This window comes from Chrysochloris asiatica, unplaced genomic scaffold (assembly GCF_000296735.1).
Source record: "Chrysochloris asiatica unplaced genomic scaffold, ChrAsi1.0 scaffold00027, whole genome shotgun sequence".
Classification (NCBI taxonomy): Eukaryota; Metazoa; Chordata; class Mammalia; order Afrosoricida; family Chrysochloridae; genus Chrysochloris; species Chrysochloris asiatica.
The window spans coordinates 18,281,486-18,300,678 of NW_006408545.1; the positions used below are offsets into that span (position 1 = coordinate 18,281,486).

Consider the following 19,193-nt stretch of genomic DNA (forward strand, 5'->3'; position numbering starts at 1 on the left):
GTGAGTTCATTTCCAGTTAGTCTTTACTAAGCCTGGTGTTTTTTTGTGCGTGATTTTGAGTTTTGTTTTACATTTTTCTCCAACTCTATCTATGCTCTTCTAATTCCAGAGCAAATGGTAGTGGTAGCTAGGTACCTTCTAACCATCTAGTTCTGACCTCAGGGTTGTGGAGACTGATGTTCTTGTGGCCCACTGGTTTATTGGACTAATCCTTTCCAAGCATCTTTTTCTTTTCTCCACTCTTGTTTTTTCCAGACCAATAGTTGCATTTAGGTGGCTGCACCCAAGCTTTTAAGATACTGACTCACAAAGTAGGCTGTAGAACATTGTCTTTGTTGACTGTTAGGTCAATTAACCTTAGTATGACTCAAGTTTTTAAATGGAAGCCACCACTGGCATGATTATTTGCAAAACCATTAGACTCTGACCCTTTTAAAGGTGACTTCTCACATATAAGATATTTTTTTTTTTTTGGATCCAGTAGGGAATGGCCAATGTGATGGTGCCAGTATTTTAGTTCTAATACATATACAAGGTGGATCATGACTTAAAAAGATTCTAATAAAGGAGAGAAATGTCTGTGTATTAATAATAAATTTATTCTGTTATCTTAATAGAGGTCATTTTTTAATAGAGATCTATCAATAGAACTTGGTTTGGATCTCCACTATGTACATATCTGAATTATAGGATTTTAGAATCTAAACGTGCTGAAGAGGCTGAGTAATTAACTTGCCTCCATTTAGAGATGAGAAGGTTGCAAGTGGTCAGTTGACTTTCAAAGTCACAGGAGGCTAATGTGAAATAAAGTTGGAATCTGACCAAAGTTGGGCTCCAGACCAATGTATTCCACACTGCTTTATGTTCTAGTGTATATCTTTAATTAGCATAAAGTAAAACCCCAAGTCAGCAGTCTCTCTGTACTGATAGAATCATCCTTCTTGTGACTTTTTTTGAGTCCGTTTTATCATTTGCCAGTCAGGGAGCCACAACTTCCTGTTTGGTTCAGTACTTCCAACTTGTTCATTACAGTTTAACCCCTTACTGAGAATTTGCATTTCTACCCCATATACACTGACTCAGAAAGGATGGAAATGTAAATTCTCAGCAGAGAGTGTAACCAAAATGAACTAGTTAGAAGCCCTGGTTGGCTACAATGGCAAGTCTCTAAGTCAAGGGCCTCTGCACATGCAGGAGCAGCTGGTTGTTATTTGCTCATGAAAGGGATTTAGGACAGTTCTAAGGGTGCTAGTTCTAAGGAGCTCTGTAGCGTAGTGTTTACAAGTCAGACTGCTAACCTCAACACCAGCAGTCTGAAACTACCAGAAAGATGAGGCTTTCTGCTCTCATGAAGAATGACAGCCTCAGAAACCCTATACAGGCTCATCACTATGAGTCAGAACCAACTTCATGGCACAGAACCACCATGAACAGTGTGTGAGATAAAGAACTAGGGTCCTGTGGTTCAAAGTCACCAGATGCTCCTTGGAAACCCTATGAGTTGGAACTGACTAGGCAGTACTTAACAACAAAGGCTACTAACATAGTAAATTTCAGGATAATTTTACTCTGTGTATTTAAATACGGGTGTGTCTGATGTTCAGCAAATGTACTTCAAGCCAAATATTGAGTCACACTCAAGAGCTAAGATGGGCCCAGCTGGGAGGCTGGCCTACTTTCCTGAGCATGACCTGGCTGAATTCCATTTTCTGGCAGAAAGCAAGCATTTCCCTTTGCCTCTCTCCTCCTGCCTGTTTCTCAGTTCAAACTGGGAGCAGTGAGTGTGCAGATCTCACTGGGCCCCAGAGGTTTCCCGGCAAAATGCAAAATGAGGAAAACAGAAAGAGCTATGGAGCACGCAGAAGTCTCTTTTGGATCTCAGGGAGAGCACACCTCCCATTTATTCCTTGGTTTTGTTAAGGTTTCTAGTGTAACACAGTCACTTCCTCTAAACAAGAAACTGCTTCTACAATTCAGGCTTTTACTTGTCAAATTGAGTCAATGCAAGTTTGGTAAAACCCAGACAGACCTAGGCCCCAATGCCAGTTCTGCCACATGCCATCTAACTTGTACAGACCACAGCATCTCAGTGACCCTGTTTTCTCATGGCAACCCTATCTATATAGGGTTTCTGAGAAGTGGCTGGTGAGTTTGATCCTCCAACCTTTCGGTGAGCAGCCCAGTATTTTTCCTACACCAGGACTCCAATATTCATAGTGTTGTTAAGTGCCTTCGAGTCAAATCCAACTTATAGCCACCTGTATAGGGTTTCCAAAGAGCAGCTGGTGCGTTTGAATCATCAACCAGAACTCCAACACATTGGAGTTAAATGTGTTGTTAAATGCCTTCCAGTCAGAGCCAACTCATAGTCAGCCTGTTTGTGGCTGGCTGGTTTGTGGGTTAGCAGTCCAGGGCTTATCCTATAGCGCCACACCAGGACTCCATTGTTGTTATTGTTAAGTGCCATGAAATCGTTGGACTCATAGAGACCCTGTATAGGGCTTCCAAGGAAATGGCTGGTGAGTTTGAACTGCCAACCTTGTGGTTCAAACCGACCTTTTGGGTCAGCGCTTTATCCCACAGCCTCCATAGTAGACACGAAATAAATGAGAATCGATGTCTTATATTAATAACTAGTGTGTGGGCTGTAGGGTAACCAAAAGATCGGCAGTGCAAACCCAATCCAACCAGCCATTCGTGGAAACCCCATACAGGATCGCTGAGTGAACACACAACAGAAGTTGAATGATTTGAGACGAGTCCCTTCATTTTCAGTGTTGTTATTTTACCTGAAAATGAGGAAGTTGATCCCAAAGGTCCCTCATGCCCTTTTCAGTGCTGGCAGTTCCTTAGGTTTTCACTTTAAGGCATTCTTGAACTTTGGGAATCTAGTTCCTCTCCTAAATCTCCCTTTCCCTCACTTCCCCGTGTCTAGAGGCAGATTTGTGGCAGAAGAGGCAGATTTTGAGTTTGGATCCGTAGTGTGGCATCTGAGACAAGTAGGAGAAATGAGGAGAGCACAGACGTTCCGGCGCCACCCTAGGGCTCAGACCCACCAACTCCTTCAAGGTTCTGGTTCAGCTCCCGGAAGCGCCCACGGAAGGGCGGGTGGCCTCGCCTCGCCTAGCTTGCAGGAGGGGATCCAGGAAGGACCCCGAGGCTGAGGGCGAGTGCCGAGCACTGGACGCCCCCAGCTCTCGGACCCGCTAGGTTAGCCTCAGGTCTCTCGCTCCAGACGCAACGAGGTACCAGCAGCGCCACGCCCTGGGGCGCCACCCTGCAGTCGGGGGCTGTCCCAAGCCGGGCTCAGGGTAACAAGATGATAGTAAGGCATTCGTAAGGCGTCTGTGCGCCTCGCACCCCGCGGCCAAATTCCACACCCGCCAGGGTCCCAGCAGGGCATATCCGCCCCCGGCCGTACTTCTCAACCTCCCCTTCCTCCACCCCGCCTCTGCCTCCGCCCCCCACCGCCCCGACTCGGCAGGAAGTTGCCCCTCCTGGCTCCGGCGTCGCCCGGTAAGTCGTACAGCTGTGCGCCCCTTACTCACAGAGGCCGGGGCTGGGGGCCAGGCGCCCTTCCAGGGAAATGCAGCTCCCGGGCTCCGGAACCGCGCCTGGTTGGTGCACCCGCCTATTCCGGCTCCCGACTTAAGTGTCGGGACTGTGGGTCCCCGTCCAGCCTCCAGTGGTCCAGCTCCTTCTCCATCCTCCCAGACCGCTCGGCCCCGAGCTGCCTTCCGCGCCTTGCACAACCTTTTTCTTAGCAGTACCAGGCTGGGTCGCCCCCTCTCCTCTTCGCCGAGGTCTTCTACCTTTCACTTCCCTTCCCCCAAAGGAGATCTTTGCCGTTCCTTAAGTCTTATATCCAACGGGTGACTTTGGCCTTTTCTCCTGCCCCGTCGCAGCTCACAGGGATCCGAGGTCCACTGCAGGACCTGCCCTAATTGTTATCTCCCCTTCCTTGGTCCCCCAAGACACAAATTGGCAACGCCCTGTCCCGTACCCTCTGAGATCCAGTGTGATAAAGTCTCTCCGACATCCTTCAATTGCGTAGGGGGCTAGAGCCTGGGGTTGGGGACAAAGAGCCCCTTGTCTTGGAGAGATTCCTGGGAAAACGGACAAGACCTTGAGAGAGGACGGGGCGGGGCGTCGATTGGGGTGGGAGGAGGCTGAAATGAGGACCCAGCTTCTGCCCCACCCCACCCCCTAGTCCGCTCTTTAGGCCCTAATGAACAGCGGTCAATTTTCAGGGGGAAGTGCCTCGACCACAGTGAGTCAGAAATAAACCGAGGCCTCTGTTATCCAGACAGTAAAAACATCTTTCGCTGTTGAAGTAGTTTGGGAAATGGGAACTAGAGGCTACGCAATTAGAGACGGCCTCCCACTCCCTCAGGAGGTGAGCACGTTGCGAGGAGGAAAACTGCTTAACGCTGACGAGGCACACCCACAACCCTGCGTGGCATTCAGGCCTTTGAGCATCTTTGAGGGAGGCCAAGGGTAAGATGGGTCAATATGGATGCCCAGCAGCTGGAGGTGGGGGTATTAAATCTATATCAGCTCAAAGGGCAACGTGCCCTCCCCTTGTCTGAGAAATGCCCGCAAGTCCTGTTTCCGCAGTCTTGGAACTTCTGCCCTAGGGCTTTAGGGAATGCAGTGCCTTTGGAGAGACTGGGATTAGACGGCTGGGCTGGAGCCTCTCATGGCTTCCCCACGCCCTTGGTGACCTGGATTGCTGATTTCTCATTTCCAAATTTGGCAAATTTCATTTGGAGTGCATGGGATCACAGTTGTCTTTGGAGCAGATCCTGGCTAGGAAGGAGGTCAGGAGGGAGGTGCACAGCCAATCAGATGTGGAGCCCAGGTTTCCACACACATAAACACACCAACCACTCTTTTCCTCCCATTCCTGCCTCCAGTCTCCTGCCTCTTCTCTTCCTCCTCTCCTGCAGCCCCTCCCCTCTGTATAGCTGGTTTCTCTGTGACCTCCTAGGGACCTCCATGGCGGTACCCACGAGCACCAACCCAGCACATGCCTACTTTGAGAGCTTCCTGCAGGCCCAGCTGTGCCATGATGTGCTGAGCAGCTTCCAGGGGCTATGTGAGACCCTGGGGGTAGAGGCTGGCGGGGGGCTGACCCAGTACCACAAGATCAAGGCTCAGCTCAACTACTGGAGTGCCAAGTCCCTGTGGGCCAAGCTGGACAAGCGAGCTAGCCAGTCTGCTTACCAGCAGGGCCAGGCCTGTATCAACACCAAGGTGGGTCCTGGAGATGAGGGGAGTTGCAGGAGGGAGGCGGGATGCTAGGCCCACACTACCTTCTGTGTTCACAGTGCCTGGTGGTGGGAGCTGGGCCTTGTGGACTACGGGCTGCAGTGGAGCTGGCACTGCTGGGGGCCCGTGTGGTGCTAGTGGAAAAGCGCACCAAGTTCTCTCGTCACAACGTGCTCCATCTCTGGCCTTTCACCATCCATGACCTGCGGGCACTAGGTGCTAAGAAGTTCTACGGACGCTTCTGCACAGGCACCCTCGACCACATCAGTGAGTATCACGTGGTGGCCTGGAGCAGGCAGGTGCACTTGGACCTAGAGGCAGGCCCAAGTGGGAACCAGGCAAGGGGCAGAGAGCACGAGTCACTTCAGCGTCAGTTACCTTCAGGGCTCAGGTCCCTGTCTATAAAATGGGCATGAATTGACCTCTGAGACAGTCTCCATCTCTGACCAGACCATACATTGGTGTTCCAGTAGGCTGTGCAGGCAGGGTCCCTGTTCCTAACGCCCTCCTCCCTTCCAGGCATTCGGCAGCTTCAGCTGCTGCTGCTGAAGGTGGCCTTACTGCTGGGAGTGGAAATTCACTGGGGTGTCACATTCAGTGGTCTCCAGCCCCCTCCCCAGAAGGGTAAGTACTCCTCTGCTCCCAGGAACCCCCATCCACCAAGAAGAACTTGGTCTGTAGAAGAAATAGGCTGGGGCTCGAAGTCCCCTTTCTAATAGTGTGGTCTTGGGCGAAGTGCTCTGAGTCTCAGTTTGAGTATTTATCAAATGGAAAGAACGTTTCTTTCTTCTCTACCTTCCATGGCTGTTGTGAATGTGTCATTGCTTTCTGAATCAAAATGTTCTTCACATGCATTTTTATCATTTCACTGACTTGCCCTGGGAGTGTCAGGGCACTCCAGCCTCCATACGTTTATGCCTCTTATACTTTCTGCCATAGGGATTGGCTGGCGTGCCCAGCTGCAGCCCAGCTCCCCAGCCCAACTGGCCAACTATGAGTTTGATGTTCTGATCTCCGCTGCTGGAGGTAAATTCGTCCCTGCAGGTGAGTGACTCCCTCCCCACAAAGCAGCCAGCATCATGAGTAGTGACCCCTGGGTGGTGCAAATAGCGCTATGACTACAGTCCTAAAGGTTGGCGGTTCAATATCACCCAGTGGCTCCATGGGAGAAAGGTCTGTGTGCTTCTGAAAAGATTACAGCCAAGTAAACCTTGAGGAGTTCTTGGATTCTGCCACACATGGGCTGCAGTGAGTCAGAACCAACTCCACATCAGTAAGGTTGGTTTTGGGATTATATATACTGTGTCCTCCTCCCTATTCTCTCAACCCCCCAGGCTTCACAATCCGAGAAATGCGAGGCAAACTGGCCATTGGAATCACTGTTAACTTTGTGAACGGGCGCACTGTGGAGGAGACGCAGGTGCCCGAGATCAGTGGTGTGGCCAGGATCTACAACCAGAGCTTCTTCCAGAGTCTGCTCAAAGCCACAGGTGGGGCCGCTTTTTCTGGCCTGGCTGTGGGCTGCTTCCCTCTTCCTCCCTGAGTTGTCCCTCGGTCCAAGAATCTCACACTCTCCCATCTTTATGGCTGGGCAGCAAAGAGGAACCCATGCTCAAGAACTCAGCAGGCACAACCTACTTGGCCCCCTGCATGACATCTCTTGGGGCTCTCTCACAAAGTGTTTGTGCCACAAAATCAAGGCTCGGCTCAGCTTCAGGTGCTTCTTTGTGCTCCTTTGCTTTGTACTTCTTTATAGGAGCCTTAATGTAAAACAACAAATTCCAGATTAAAGTGGCACTTCAAGAAGATACCCTGTGTTTACAATGGCTGCACACCCCAGTTTATGAGGCCAGACTGCCATTCACAACCTGTGACTGAGTGGTACAGGTCTCCCAGCTGCCACTCCAGCTCTGTTTCTGTTTTTGCCCCAAGCCCTCAGCCCTCCTGGGCCTGAGACAGGTGGTCCACTGTGTCTGTGAGACTCTCAGTGCAGACTGAGCTCTGGCCCCAGCTCTCAGGGCAGGCCGTGGTGGAGTGTTAGGAGAGGTGACATACACACACACCTTCTTCCTTCTCTGTTCTCAGGCATTGATCTGGAGAATATTGTGTACTACAAAGATGACACCCACTACTTTGTGATGACAGCCAAGAAGCAGTGCCTTCTGCGACTGGGTGTGTTGCGCCAGGTGAGAGAAAGAGGTCATCATGCTCTCCTTCTGTACCATGGTTCCTTCAGCTCCACAAACCCTTCTCCCCTGGCATTTATATTCTGAGCCACTGGGATGACATTCTGAGCTAAATGCCTTATATCGGTCTTTTTACAGGCAGACCCCCAGGTTACAAATGAGTTCTTTTCCAACTGTCTTTAAGTCTTTTAAGTGGCATTTGTAGGTGAGTGGGAACAGGTACAGATAGTCCTTATTTAGCCTTAGTGCAAGAAAAGCTCAGAGGCTTTTCAGTGGCTTTAAAGATGCAGGTGCAGCAGGTGAAGGTGACTGATGAAGAATTTGCGCAGGGGTTGCTTTGGTCATTTCTAAAAGGGCAGATTTGGATAGCATTAAAGGGCAAGTTAAAGTTGTCCGTAACTCGGGATGTTCCTAACTCAGGGACTGCCTGTACTCTAGATGTAAGCTCCTTGAGGGCAAGGACTTTTGTGTGTTTGTTTCTTCTCCTTATTGCTAGTTCCCAGTGCCTTGAGTGGTACCTGGTATGTAGTAAACAGTAAGAACTGCTGAATGGATTAACTAATTGAGTGCCTATTTTGTGCCAGGCACTCTGCTGAGAGCTCTATATGAATTTTCCATTTCATTTTCATGAGTATCAGGAGAGGTGGGCATGTTATCTTTAAACAGTGAGGTAACTGAGGCTCTGAGAAGTTCAGTCCTTTGTACAAAGCACGTGATGACAGTATTGATAATTAGGTCTCTGCACAGGGCTGGGCCTTGGGCCCTTAGTATAGCAGGGTGAAGTGGGACATCTGAATTTGAACCTCAACTCAGCCTTCAACTGCAGTGTTGCCTGGGAAAGCCCTTTGTCTTCTCTGGGTCTCAGTATGTACACTCTGTACATCCAATGGGATGGGTCCGGCATTTGACCCTGCTGGTTCTGACCTGTTGACCACATAGGATTATTCGGAGACGGATCAGCTGCTGGGCAGTGCCAATGTGGTACCTGAGGCTCTGCAGCGTTTTGCCCGGGAAGCTGCAGACTTTGCCACCCATGGCAAGCTCGGGAAGCTGGAGTTTGCCAAGGATGCGCACGGACGGCCTGATGTCTCTGCCTTTGACTTCACAAGCATGATGCGGGCAGAGAGCGCTGCTCGTGTGCAAGAGAAGCACGGTGCCCGCCTGCTGCTGGGACTGGTGGGGGACTGTCTGGTGGAGGTGAGGGGGTTCAGGGCTCCCTGATTGGGGAAGGTGGGGATGAGCTTCCTGATGTAAAGAGGTGCAAGAATTCCCTTGTGGGAGGAAAAAGGTTCTTAGTGGGAAATATAGGCAGACTAGAAGGGTTAGTGCTATCAAGTTTCCATTAAGTCCATTCTGACTCATGGCAACCACGAGTGTGTGTCAGAGCAGAACTGTGCTCTATGGGGTTTCCAGCAGCTGAGTTCTCAGAAGAAAATCACGAGACCTTTCTTTCAAGACACCTGTGGGTAGACCAGACTTTTCAACCAAGCACGTTAACCGTTAACTATTTGCACCACCCAGCGATAACTCCTAATAGGGAGGGTTGGTAAAAAGGTTTACTTGTTGAGAGAGCTGGTGGCTGCTTGGTGGAGGTGAGAGGCTACCTAGTCTGATGAAGGGAGCCCTTTGAGTCTGACCTTGGGGGACATCCAGGCTTGGGGTGCTCTTACTGTATTTCCCTTCATCTACTTTCTGTCCCTGCAGCCCTTCTGGCCCTTGGGCACTGGGGTAGCCCGGGGCTTCTTGGCTGCCTTTGATGCAGCCTGGATGGTGAAGCGGTGGGCAGAAGGTGCTGAGCCCCTGGATGTGTTGGCTGAACGGTAAGACCAGGGCTGTCCAGGGGACTAGCTGTGGGACAGGTATGGGGTGGGGGGAGGGAAGGGTGGTGGGGAGAGGATCCTGGCCATCTAGATGAGTAGGTACTGATGGTGTCCCCCACTCGTGCCTCCTGCCCCCAGTGAGAGCCTGTATCAGCTCCTGTCCCAGACATCCCCGGAAAACATGCATCGCCATGTGGCCCAGTATGGGCTGGACCCAGCCACCCGCTACCCTAACCTGAACCTCCGGGCTGTGACCCCCAATCAGGTCAGACCCCTCTCACCCTCAGACTTACTTTGTCCCCCAAGCACAGGCCTTCCATCCAGGCCAGTCTAGTCACTGTCCCACTTCATAAGTCCTCCCTAGGTCGGGGGGAAGGGGGCACGGTCAGCCTGACCTGCAACCTAAAAGGGGTTGCCTTAGGTACGAGACCTGTATGATGTGGTGGCCAAGGAGCCCGCTCGGAAGAAGAATGACAAGACAGACGCAGGAAAGACGGCCACCGGTGAGCAATGCGGCCTCCAGAGGACGGTGCAGCCTCTAGACTGGAGGGTGTGCTGGAGGATGGTTCGTTTTGGGGTGGTGGCAAGTTTGAGGACCCTGGAGCTGTGGAGGAGCAGTGTGACAATCTGCCCAGAACTTCCTGGGTATTTTAGCAGCCTTTTCAGCCTCAGCAGTACTGACTGGGGGTCGCGAGGGTCTGCTCCTGGTGGTGGGGAACACTTTCCTTTGAGCCTCCAGGCCTCCCCAACCCTCTCAGGTCACAAGTGTGCTGCCCTGTATGGCACGCCTTGTGATTTAACTTTATTCACCACCCCTCCCCCCCCACCACCACTTGATTCCAACAAGATATTGTTTAAATTAGGAAAACAGGGCAGGGGGGGTGGGGGGTGGGTAAGGGGGCAGGGAGCAGGCCTCAGGCTAGAGCTACAGGAGGGGTGGGCCCTGACTCCACCTCCCATAGAGACCCCCCATAATGGTTTCCCATGCACCAGGGCTAGGACAGGGCCTCGGGCCCAGCATGACCTTCTCTTCCATGGTCAACAGGCACCCGGGAGGCACTGCTACGCTGGTGCCAGGAGCAAACCGCCGGGTACCCTGGTGTCCATGTCACTGACCTGTCTTCCTCCTGGACTGATGGGCTAGCTCTGTGCGCCCTGGTGCACCGGCTACAGCCCAGCCTGCTGTGAGTCAGGGGTCAGGCTGGGGGGGCCAACGCTCTACTTCAGGCTGTGGGGGGGCGGGGTGTGTGTGTGGTGAGATCACTGTGTGGAAGTGAGCATGCCTGGTGGAGTTCCAGCGCTGCCAGTTTACTGATGATCCCTTACGGCCACATTTCACCTCCCCTAAGAATCAAATGCACCAGTAATACAGTTCCCCCCTCACCACCCACAAGGCCAGAGCAGCTGTCAATGGACAGAGGTGGTGGTGGAAAACTATAAGCCTCCACACCCACTCTTCCCTATGAGTCCCACCCCCTGCCCCATCCTCCTCTCCTAGTGTCCCGATCTCTCCCCAGTGGGACTGGGTCTTGTCTCCCATTCTTCTCTGCCCCTTATCTCACAGAGATCCCTCAGATGTGCAGGGGATGGAGGCCCTGGAAGCCACTTCGTGGGCTCTGAAGATGGCAGAGCAGGAGCTGGGCATCACGCCAGTGTTGTCTGCACATGCACTGGTGGCCGGGGGGGACCCGCTGGGCCTTGTGGCCTACCTCAGCCACTTCCACAGTGCATTCAAGAACAAGAGCAAGCCTTGTAGCCCAGGTGACCTGGAGGGCACGCAAGCCTGTATATATGAGGAGTCCCGTGAGGGCCAGCCTGGGGGAGGAGTCCTTCTGGGCTGGAGTATGACTGTCTGTCCTGGTGGTACAGTATTGGCTCCCATTTCCCCCTGACACCCTGACTCCTTGTTCAGGCTCTGAGAACCAAGGCTCTTCAGGGACCCCCAGTGCTGTACTATTCCTTGGCAAACTGCAGAGAACCCTGCAACGGACCCGAGCCCAGGTGAAGAGGTGGCAGGGTTAGAGCTAGCCCAGGTGCTCAGTGGTGGATCCCAGGGTGGTGGGGAAGACATTCAGAATGGGAGAAGGGGCTCAGAGACCCATCTAGCATCTATGACTTTTTGCAGGAAAATGGGGACGATGCTGGTGGCAAGAAACGTCGCTTAGAGGTAAATGCAAGTGGGGACTAGATGGTCCCTGCCCCAAGTCCTGTAAACCCAACTCCCCCTCCAGCCTGTCTCCCTTCCTAGTCTCAGCACCCTAGTCTTCCTGCCCTTTGGTCTGCACACACAGTTGTTCCCCAGCTCTTCCTCTCTCTCTGCCCTCCTGGCCTGAGCATTTATTCCCCTATTTAGGTAGAGGCTGAGACTCCAAGTATGGAGGAGCCACCTGTTCCAGAGCCGCCCAGTGTCCCCCTAACGCCCCCATCCCAACACCCCGAGGTGAGAGCAGGGCGTTGGGGAGGCCAAGGCAGGGCGTTTACGGAAGCAACTCTGTAGCTGACTTGGTGGCTTTGGGATGCTGCAGGCTGGTGCCGGAGACCTGTGTGCACTCTGTGGGGGGCAGCTCTATCTCCTGGAACGCCTCTGTGTCAACAGCCGTTTCTTCCACCGGAGCTGCTTCCGCTGCCGTGTCTGTGAGGCCACGCTGTGGCCAGGTGGCTATGGGCAGCACCCAGGAGATGGTGAGTAGGTGGGGGAGGGCCTGGGGGCCTGGGCACAAGGCAGAAACAAATTCAAGATGGGCTTTGCAACTTTGAGCACAAGATCATCATTTGTGTCTCCTCCAAGATCCAAAATGAGAGATTTGAAGAAATCAGGAAGGAGCCCTGGTGAAGTGGGTTAATTGTTGGGCTGCTAGCCACAAAGTCGGCAGTTCAAACCTACCAGCAGCTCTGCAGGAGAAACACGAGGCTGTTCCCATAAAGATTTACAGTCTGGGAAACCCCAAGGAGCAGTTCTAGTCTCTCCTGTAAGGCTGCTATGAGTCGGAATTGACTGGATAGCAATGGGGCTTTTTGGTTTAAGGAACCAGGACACAGGCAGAATGCATCTGCAGATGCTGGGCCTTTTCTTTCCCTTCCACACCCCTCTTCCCCACCAGCTGCCACTTTGAGCGGCTAATGACTTAACACTGGATTGCCTCCACCTGATGCTTCCTTCTTCCGCCCTCCCCCAACTTCTCCAGAACACTTCTACTGCCTTCAGCACCTGCCCCAGACAGACTGCAAAGAGGACAGCACAGGCAGAGGCCCTGAGAGCCCGGTAAATGCTCTGAATCTGTGTATGTGTTGGGTGGGCAATAGGCAGGGGGGCTCTTCAGGCAGCGCTTTGTAAATTCCATGAGGGCAGCACAATTTGGGTCTGTTTGATCTAACTTTACCTCACACATCTGGAACAGAGCTAACACTGCTCTGTAAATACTGTGTGAATAAATGCCACACCCACATTTGCTCCAAAGAGGTGGCTCAGCCCCGAATGGGGCAGATCACTGATTAGACCAGTTGGCTTTTCCAGGAGCTGCCCACACTAGGCAATGACAGCCTGCCATCAGCCCCCTCAACACCCATAGTCCCCCAGGAGGGGGCCAATCCTGCTCCAAGTCCCAGCCAGCCCACCCGTCGGCTGATCCGCCTCTCCAGCCTCGAACGTCAGCGATTATCCTCTTTGAACCTTACCCCTGATGCGGAAATGGAACCTCCTCCAAAGCCCCCCCGCAGCTGCTCTGTCTTGGCTCGACAGGCCCTGGAGGGCAGCTTTGTGGGCTGGGGAGTGCCAGCTCAAGGTCCTCAAGGTAACATTGGGCCTCTGCCCACAGATGAGCTGACCCAGGGTCAGAGGTGGCATAGGTGGGTGGTCCCGGAAGGGGAATCCTGGGGAACTGAAAGGGAGGACATGGGGACCCCAGGCCTTGTCTCTCTTCCGTTTTCAGGGTTCCCTAGCTCAGCATTAATGGCCTTGGAGAAGGGAGAGGAAGAAGAGAGTCCCCCTTCCAGTGAAGAGGAGGAACAGCAGGAAGATGTTGCTTTGGATGAAGACACAGAGCAGGTGAATGGGAGAAACTCGAGCCACTTGCTCTACCCAAGCCAGTATGCCTACTAAACACCTCTTTCTGGGTCACGTAGAAGTCTACACCACGCTCTTCTCTGAGCCCTTCTCTTGGAATGTCATCTTTCCTCAGCATTTCTCTATACCCCCATCTGTCTCCCAGAACTTAACCCCTCTTCCAGTCCAGTTCCTTCCTGCCCCTCACAAATGGAGCTTCTCAAACCCCATTCACCAAGCATGGAGCCCAACCCCCGATTTGTCTGATTGCCGCAGGCACTGCTGATATTTGCCAAGACGTCAGGCACCATGGAGAAGTACCCAACATGGCGTCGGACTGTGCTGCGCCGTGCCAAGGAGGAGGAGATGAAGAGGTTCTGCAAGGCCCAGGTGAGGCCCAGGGGTTCCCAGAAGTTGTGATGGGGTGGAAGTTCTGTGACTGGGGATTAAGAGCCCCTCCAGAATCCCATTCGAGACCATGGTGACTGTGTAGGATATGCACTAGACTTTTAACCACAAGGTCAGAGGTTCAAGCTCACCAGCCCCTCCATGAGCGAAAGATAAGGGCTTTCTGCTCCTGCAATGATTTACCAACTCAGAAACCCTATATAGGGTTGCTATGGATTGGAACAGACACGACAGCACTTAACAACAGAGTATCATTCATGAGTAATCTGACGGTCTCTGGGCCTCTGGCCTTGTACCCCTCACAGGCCATCCAGAGGCGACAAAATGAGATCGAGGTTTCTCTGAGGGAGCTGGAGGCCGAGGGCATAAAGTTGGAGCTGGCCCTGAGGCAGCAGAGCAGTAAGTAAAGGTGGGGAGGACAAGCCCCTAGGGATACACCCTTGTCTCCTATCACTGTGTTCCAATCCTTCCAACCACCAGGATCTGGCTCAGAGCACAACTCTTGAACATTTCTTATACCCCTAACACCTCTCTTTCCCTGGGCTCTGTCTCTCCTAACCCTTGGCTGGATACCTCCTGACCACTTAACTCCTTCCTTCCTATCAGGCTCCCCAGAACAGCAAAAGGCATTGTGGGTAGAGCAGCTGCTTCAGCTCGTTGAGAAGAAGAACAGTCTGGTGGCTGAGGAAGCTGAGCTCATGATCACGTAAGGGGCGGGGGCTGGTGACGGTGTGGTGCATGAGTTCTTGGGGCTCCCTGGACAGCTGTGCTACAGATATGTATCTATCCCTGCCCTCCACAGGGTGCAGGAGCTGAACTTGGAGGAGAAGCAGTGGCAGCTGGACCAGGAACTACGAGGCTACTTGAACCGAGAAGGTTGGTGGCAAGTAGGGAGGAGCAGACATCATGGGGCTACTGTAATACGCAATCCTAGCGATCCCAGGTTCAGAGCAGACTAAAAGATCTGTGTGCCTCTAAGACAGTCCAAGGGGGCACCAGAGGATGGCGCACCAAGGCCCCCACCTCTCCCTTCAATTCAACCAGAGCAGCTTTTACCTTGTCTCCTTTAAAAAGTGTCACTTCTAAATGACACTAAAAATCATTGGTGTTAGCAAACCTCTTAATTTTACAGATTAGGAAAAAAAGCCCAGGATGAAGAAGTCACAAAGACTAGGTTTCGGGTGTGCGTCTCTAGCTTCCCTGTCATCTAAACTTCATTTCCTTCCCTTCAGCAACCCTTAAGACAGATGCTGATCGGCAGGCTGAGGACCAGATCCTGAAGAAGCTGGTGGACGTGGTGAACCAGCGAGATGCTCTCATCCGCTTCCAGGAGGAACGCAGGCTTAGTGAGCTGGCCTTGGGGATGGGCACCCAGGGCTAGAAGTCTGTGGGCTGTCTGCCTCCTGCCATACCAGGAATGTTGTCCATAGTGCATCCCCCACTGTGTTCATTCTCAGGACCAGTGCCTTACATCCTCCTTGCCCAAACAATGCCACCCCTGTAAATTAGGTTTCCTGAGAGAGGGCCTCATCGTTTACAATAAACATATTTCTCCCACAGACAAGGCTCCTGCTGTCTCAAGTTGGAGGCTGGGGTGTGTAGATAGGGCTGGAGTACATAGGAGTCTTCATGGCTTAGACACTGACCCTTGACCCCTGTCACTGTCCCTACAAGGAAAATGGCGGAGCCACTAAAGAATGTCAAGTTTTATTGTTCTTCAGCTCTGTCATCCTGCTGCCTCAGGAGCTGGGCTGGCCAAGGCATCAAGCCCTGGTCCTGGGCTTTGCTGGCCCTTTCCAGCATATGCTGGAGCTCAGCTCGGGCCCTACATAAGCCTTTGACTTCCTGTCTATGGAAGAAATAGACTGCGCCTGCCCCCAGTACCAGTCCCACACTGATGCTCAAGAGCAGCAGCGTCACGTCCCCAGTCTTCCCACCAGCCACCAGCACACACAGCACCACCAGGAGCAGCAGCCCCAGACCAATCCCACCGCTAGCAAACGCCATCCACCAGCGAGCTTGAGCCAGGCCCAGGCCCAGCTCTGTCCAGGCCTCCTTTAGCACAGTGACCAATGGTGACGTCTCTGCTGGTTCTGGAACAAGGCAGGGCAGTGGGCAGGAGAAAGAAGGTCAGTGGAGGGGTGACCTTGCGATAGGGAACAGTGAATAGAAAGGATGGGGTGACTCACCACAGGTAGGGCTGGGACTGTGCTGGGGTGGGCTGTGCCTCACACACAGGGTCGCCATTAGAGCCTCGTGGTCAGACAAGGGGGTGCCACCATAAGGGTCATGGCCTGTAGTGGTTTTGAGGGTCTTACAGGAAATGTAGATGCCAGAAACTGCCTAGGAAGAGTGAAGACCAAGAGAGAAGCTTATATTGGAGGGCCTATCTCCGTACTTATTCTAAGCTTATATTGGAGGGCCTATCTCCGTACTTATGCTAAGCAAATCATCCGAGAAGCTGGCTTATATGAACAAAACGTGGCAGCAGGATTGGAGGAAGACTCATTAACAACCTGCGATATGCAGATGATACAACCTTGCTTGCTGAAAAGTGAAGAGGACTTAAAATACTTACTGATGAAGATCAAAGAGCACAGTCTTCAGTATGGATTGTATCTCAATATAAAAAAAACAAAAATCCTCACCACTGGACCAATAAACAACATTCTTATCAATGGAGAAAAGATTGCAGTTGTCAAGGACTTCATTCTTCTTGGATCAACTATCAACACTCGCGGAAGCAGCAGTCAAGGAATCAAACGACTTATTGCATTAGGCAAATCTGCTGCACGAGACCTTTTGAAAGTGTTGAAGAGCAAAGGTGTCAGCTTGAGGACTAAGGTGCCCCTGACCTAAGCCATGGTTTTTCAATAACCTCATATGCATGCAAAAGCTGGACAGTGAATAAGGAAGATTGTAGAAGAATTGATGCTTTTGAGTTATGGTGTTGGAGGAGAATATTGAAAGTGCCATAGGCTGCCAAAAGAACCAACAGATCTGTGTTGGAAATACAGCCAGAACATTCCTCAGACGCCAGGATGGCCAAACTCTGTCTCATATTTTGGACATATTGTCAGGAGAGACCAGTCGCTGGAGAAGGGTATCATGTTTGGTAAGGTGGAGGGTCAGAAAAAAAGAGGAAGACCCCCAGCAAAATGGCAGCATTAATGGGCTCAAGTGTGGCAACAGTTAAGAGGTTGTCCCAGGACTGGGCAGTGTTTTGTTCTGTTGTGCATAAGGTCGCTATGAGTCGGTACCAACTTGTTGGCACCTAACAACAACAATCTCCAAAAAAGCAGTTCCTGCTTGTCCCATGCTGTATTATTATGTGCCGCTGAAGAGATTCCGAGGAACAGCAACCCTGTATATGGTTTCTGAGCAGCAAGTGGTGGGTTTGAACCATCAACCTTGTGGTTCGCAGTCCAATGCTTTCCTACAGCATCACAGCAGGAGTCCATGCGCTCTAAGAGTCGGCTAACCGAACAAGAATCAGCACAGGTTGATGAGATAGGGTGGAGAAACCTACCTTGTAAAGCACATAGTCAATGCGGACGCCCAACGGAAATGGCTCCAGCTCCTGCTGGCTGACGTAGCAGTTCTGGGGCACCATTGTATAGCCATCCTCACAACCCTAGGAGTGAATTATTTGCTTGCGTTAAGACGGTGGGAGGAAAAGGGTAAGCAGCTGGGGTGTAAGTGGGGAACTAATGAGCCGGGGCCTCACCTTGAAGTCCTGAGTTTCAAGATAGGCATCCTGCAGCCCTGTCAACTCCTTCAGCAGGCGGCAGCCCAGGTCTTTTGGGTGCATGTTGAGGTCCCCACACAGCAGAACCACATCGGCCCTCTTGGATGTGTGGCTGGGGGAAGAATTCCTCCATCATCAGCTGTGCCCTATAAATGGGGCCCTGGCCCCCCACAGTCCCTGGGTCCCATCCCACTTCCCCATCAAGCCCAGGCTCACACACTGGATGAACTGGGCCAGTTCCCAAGCTTGGGCCACACGATGTGCTAGATAGATGTCCCTCTGTCGGTTGTACTCCGCATGAAGCTGTGCAAGATAAGTGAGATTATGGTAGATAAGACAGTCCAAGAGGCAAAGTCTAAACTAAGCTTGTGCCTGTCCCTTGGTACGATATTCCGTGTAGACTGATGAGCCTTGCCTACTGTGACCTCCCCACCCCAACAGCTCAGCCCGAGGAGTCCCATTTCTCCCTTCTGGTATTAGGTTGTCTGGTCCAGCCCCAGCACTGCTGGCTCCACTCACATGGGTCACGTAGGCATTGAACACCAGTCCGCTGACATGGAACACCAGCAGCCCCACAGCCTTCCCACAGAACCAGTCGCCATGATGGATCTGCAGGTAGAAGGCAGATGGAATTTAGGGTACTGGGGGTAGGGGGTAGGGGGCTAAGAGGACTGCCTCCTCTATGTTATGTGCATGGAGAATGGGATGTGGGAAACAGAGGTAAAGGTGGAGGAGGTCAGAGTTCAGACTCACCATGTAGGGGTAGCCATTGAGGGTGTATACATGCTGTGTGAGTTCCTGGATTGGGTGTTTGGAGAAGATGCAAAGGCCGCTGCCAATGATTCCGCTAAAAGCCAAGCCCTAGTTAATAGCCAAAAAGGCAGGAAGAGAAATACCTCACCCTCTACCCCACCCACCTCCCTTTCTCTCTGCTAGGAAAAGCAGCCCTGGAACAAAGAACAAACTTCCTACTGCCTTTCATAGGAGAATGATGGGATGACCTCAAGATAAGGCTGCGATGAACTGAAATTCTTCCTGCTTCACTATCTCCTGCTCTCACACCCAGAGGCAGATGATGTGGGAGAGGGTGGGGAGGGAAGGAGGAGGTGCAGGCACACTAGGGAATGGCTGGTTAGTCACTAGGCTTCCGGGCCAGCAAGGTTCTCACCTCCTAAAGTAGTGTGCAGCTGGGTAGGTGGGCAAGAGCTTCTGCCTTAGGGATTCGAAGTCTTCCTCACTCCACACCTGAGGGTAGGGGTATGGACGCTTGATGAGCCCCTTCCTCTGGTTGTCCATCCTCCCAGTTTCTGTCTCTCAAAACCCTACCTCCTCCAGTAGAGCCAGGTCAAAACTCTCAACGTTCAGAAAGTCTCCCAGGCGCTGCAGGCGGTCTACCTGGTGTTTGCTGCGGTAGGGAATGCTCCTAAAAGAAGAAAAGGGCAAGGCGATGTGATGACTGGGATGCTCAGTCCTCCAGCGACAGGTACCACCAAAACTAGGTCCAGATGTGGGCTTTGGACATGCTGGTTCCCCTTGCACCCCAAGACCACAAATCAGGATAGGGCGGTGGCCAGGAAGTGTGGAAGGCTTCCTTCCTCAGGCTGGTGGGTGCGAAAGGAAATGTAACTCCCAGACCCCACTCACCAGCAGTTGAAGTTAAAGACCCTCAGTCGCAGGGAGAAGTTTGGCTTCATGGCTGGGCCGCTCTGGGTACTGGG

At 52.3% G+C, this 19,193-nt stretch overlaps 2 protein-coding genes across 3 annotated transcripts; one reads left to right on the plus strand and one right to left on the minus strand.

Annotated features, from left to right (window-relative positions):
- The first annotated feature begins 4,998 nt into the window (after positions 1–4,998).
- Positions 4,999–15,108, plus strand: MICAL1 (microtubule associated monooxygenase, calponin and LIM domain containing 1). Of its 2 annotated transcripts, XM_006839937.1 has the most exons (24): positions 4,999–5,256; positions 5,331–5,538; positions 5,791–5,895; positions 6,211–6,315; positions 6,606–6,761; positions 7,357–7,457; positions 8,397–8,654; positions 9,162–9,277; positions 9,416–9,542; positions 9,699–9,787; positions 10,321–10,461; positions 10,842–11,038; positions 11,190–11,278; positions 11,403–11,444; positions 11,631–11,717; positions 11,803–11,959; positions 12,463–12,539; positions 12,792–13,068; positions 13,222–13,322; positions 13,596–13,709; positions 14,033–14,126; positions 14,334–14,433; positions 14,530–14,603; positions 14,960–15,108. In XM_006839937.1, exons 1-24 carry the CDS (start codon positions 4,999–5,001, stop codon positions 15,106–15,108), a joined length of 3,222 nt encoding a protein of 1,073 aa, XP_006840000.1. The 2 variants fall into 2 exon arrangements, with proteins under 2 accessions (XP_006840000.1, XP_006840001.1); XM_006839938.1 differs by lacking the exon at positions 8,397–8,654.
- Positions 15,109–15,434: 326 nt separating this feature from the next.
- SMPD2 (sphingomyelin phosphodiesterase 2, neutral membrane (neutral sphingomyelinase)) lies at positions 15,435–19,169 on the minus strand. The gene is made up of 10 exons (XM_006839939.1): positions 19,120–19,169; positions 18,802–18,898; positions 18,644–18,720; positions 18,229–18,322; positions 17,995–18,084; positions 17,696–17,778; positions 17,455–17,587; positions 17,257–17,361; positions 15,917–16,070; positions 15,435–15,820 (listed from the first exon to the last, which is right to left on the minus strand). The coding sequence occupies exons 1-10, from the start codon at positions 19,167–19,169 to the stop codon at positions 15,435–15,437; spliced, it is 1,269 nt and encodes a 422-aa protein (XP_006840002.1).
- Between the last annotated feature and the right edge of the window lie 24 nt (positions 19,170–19,193).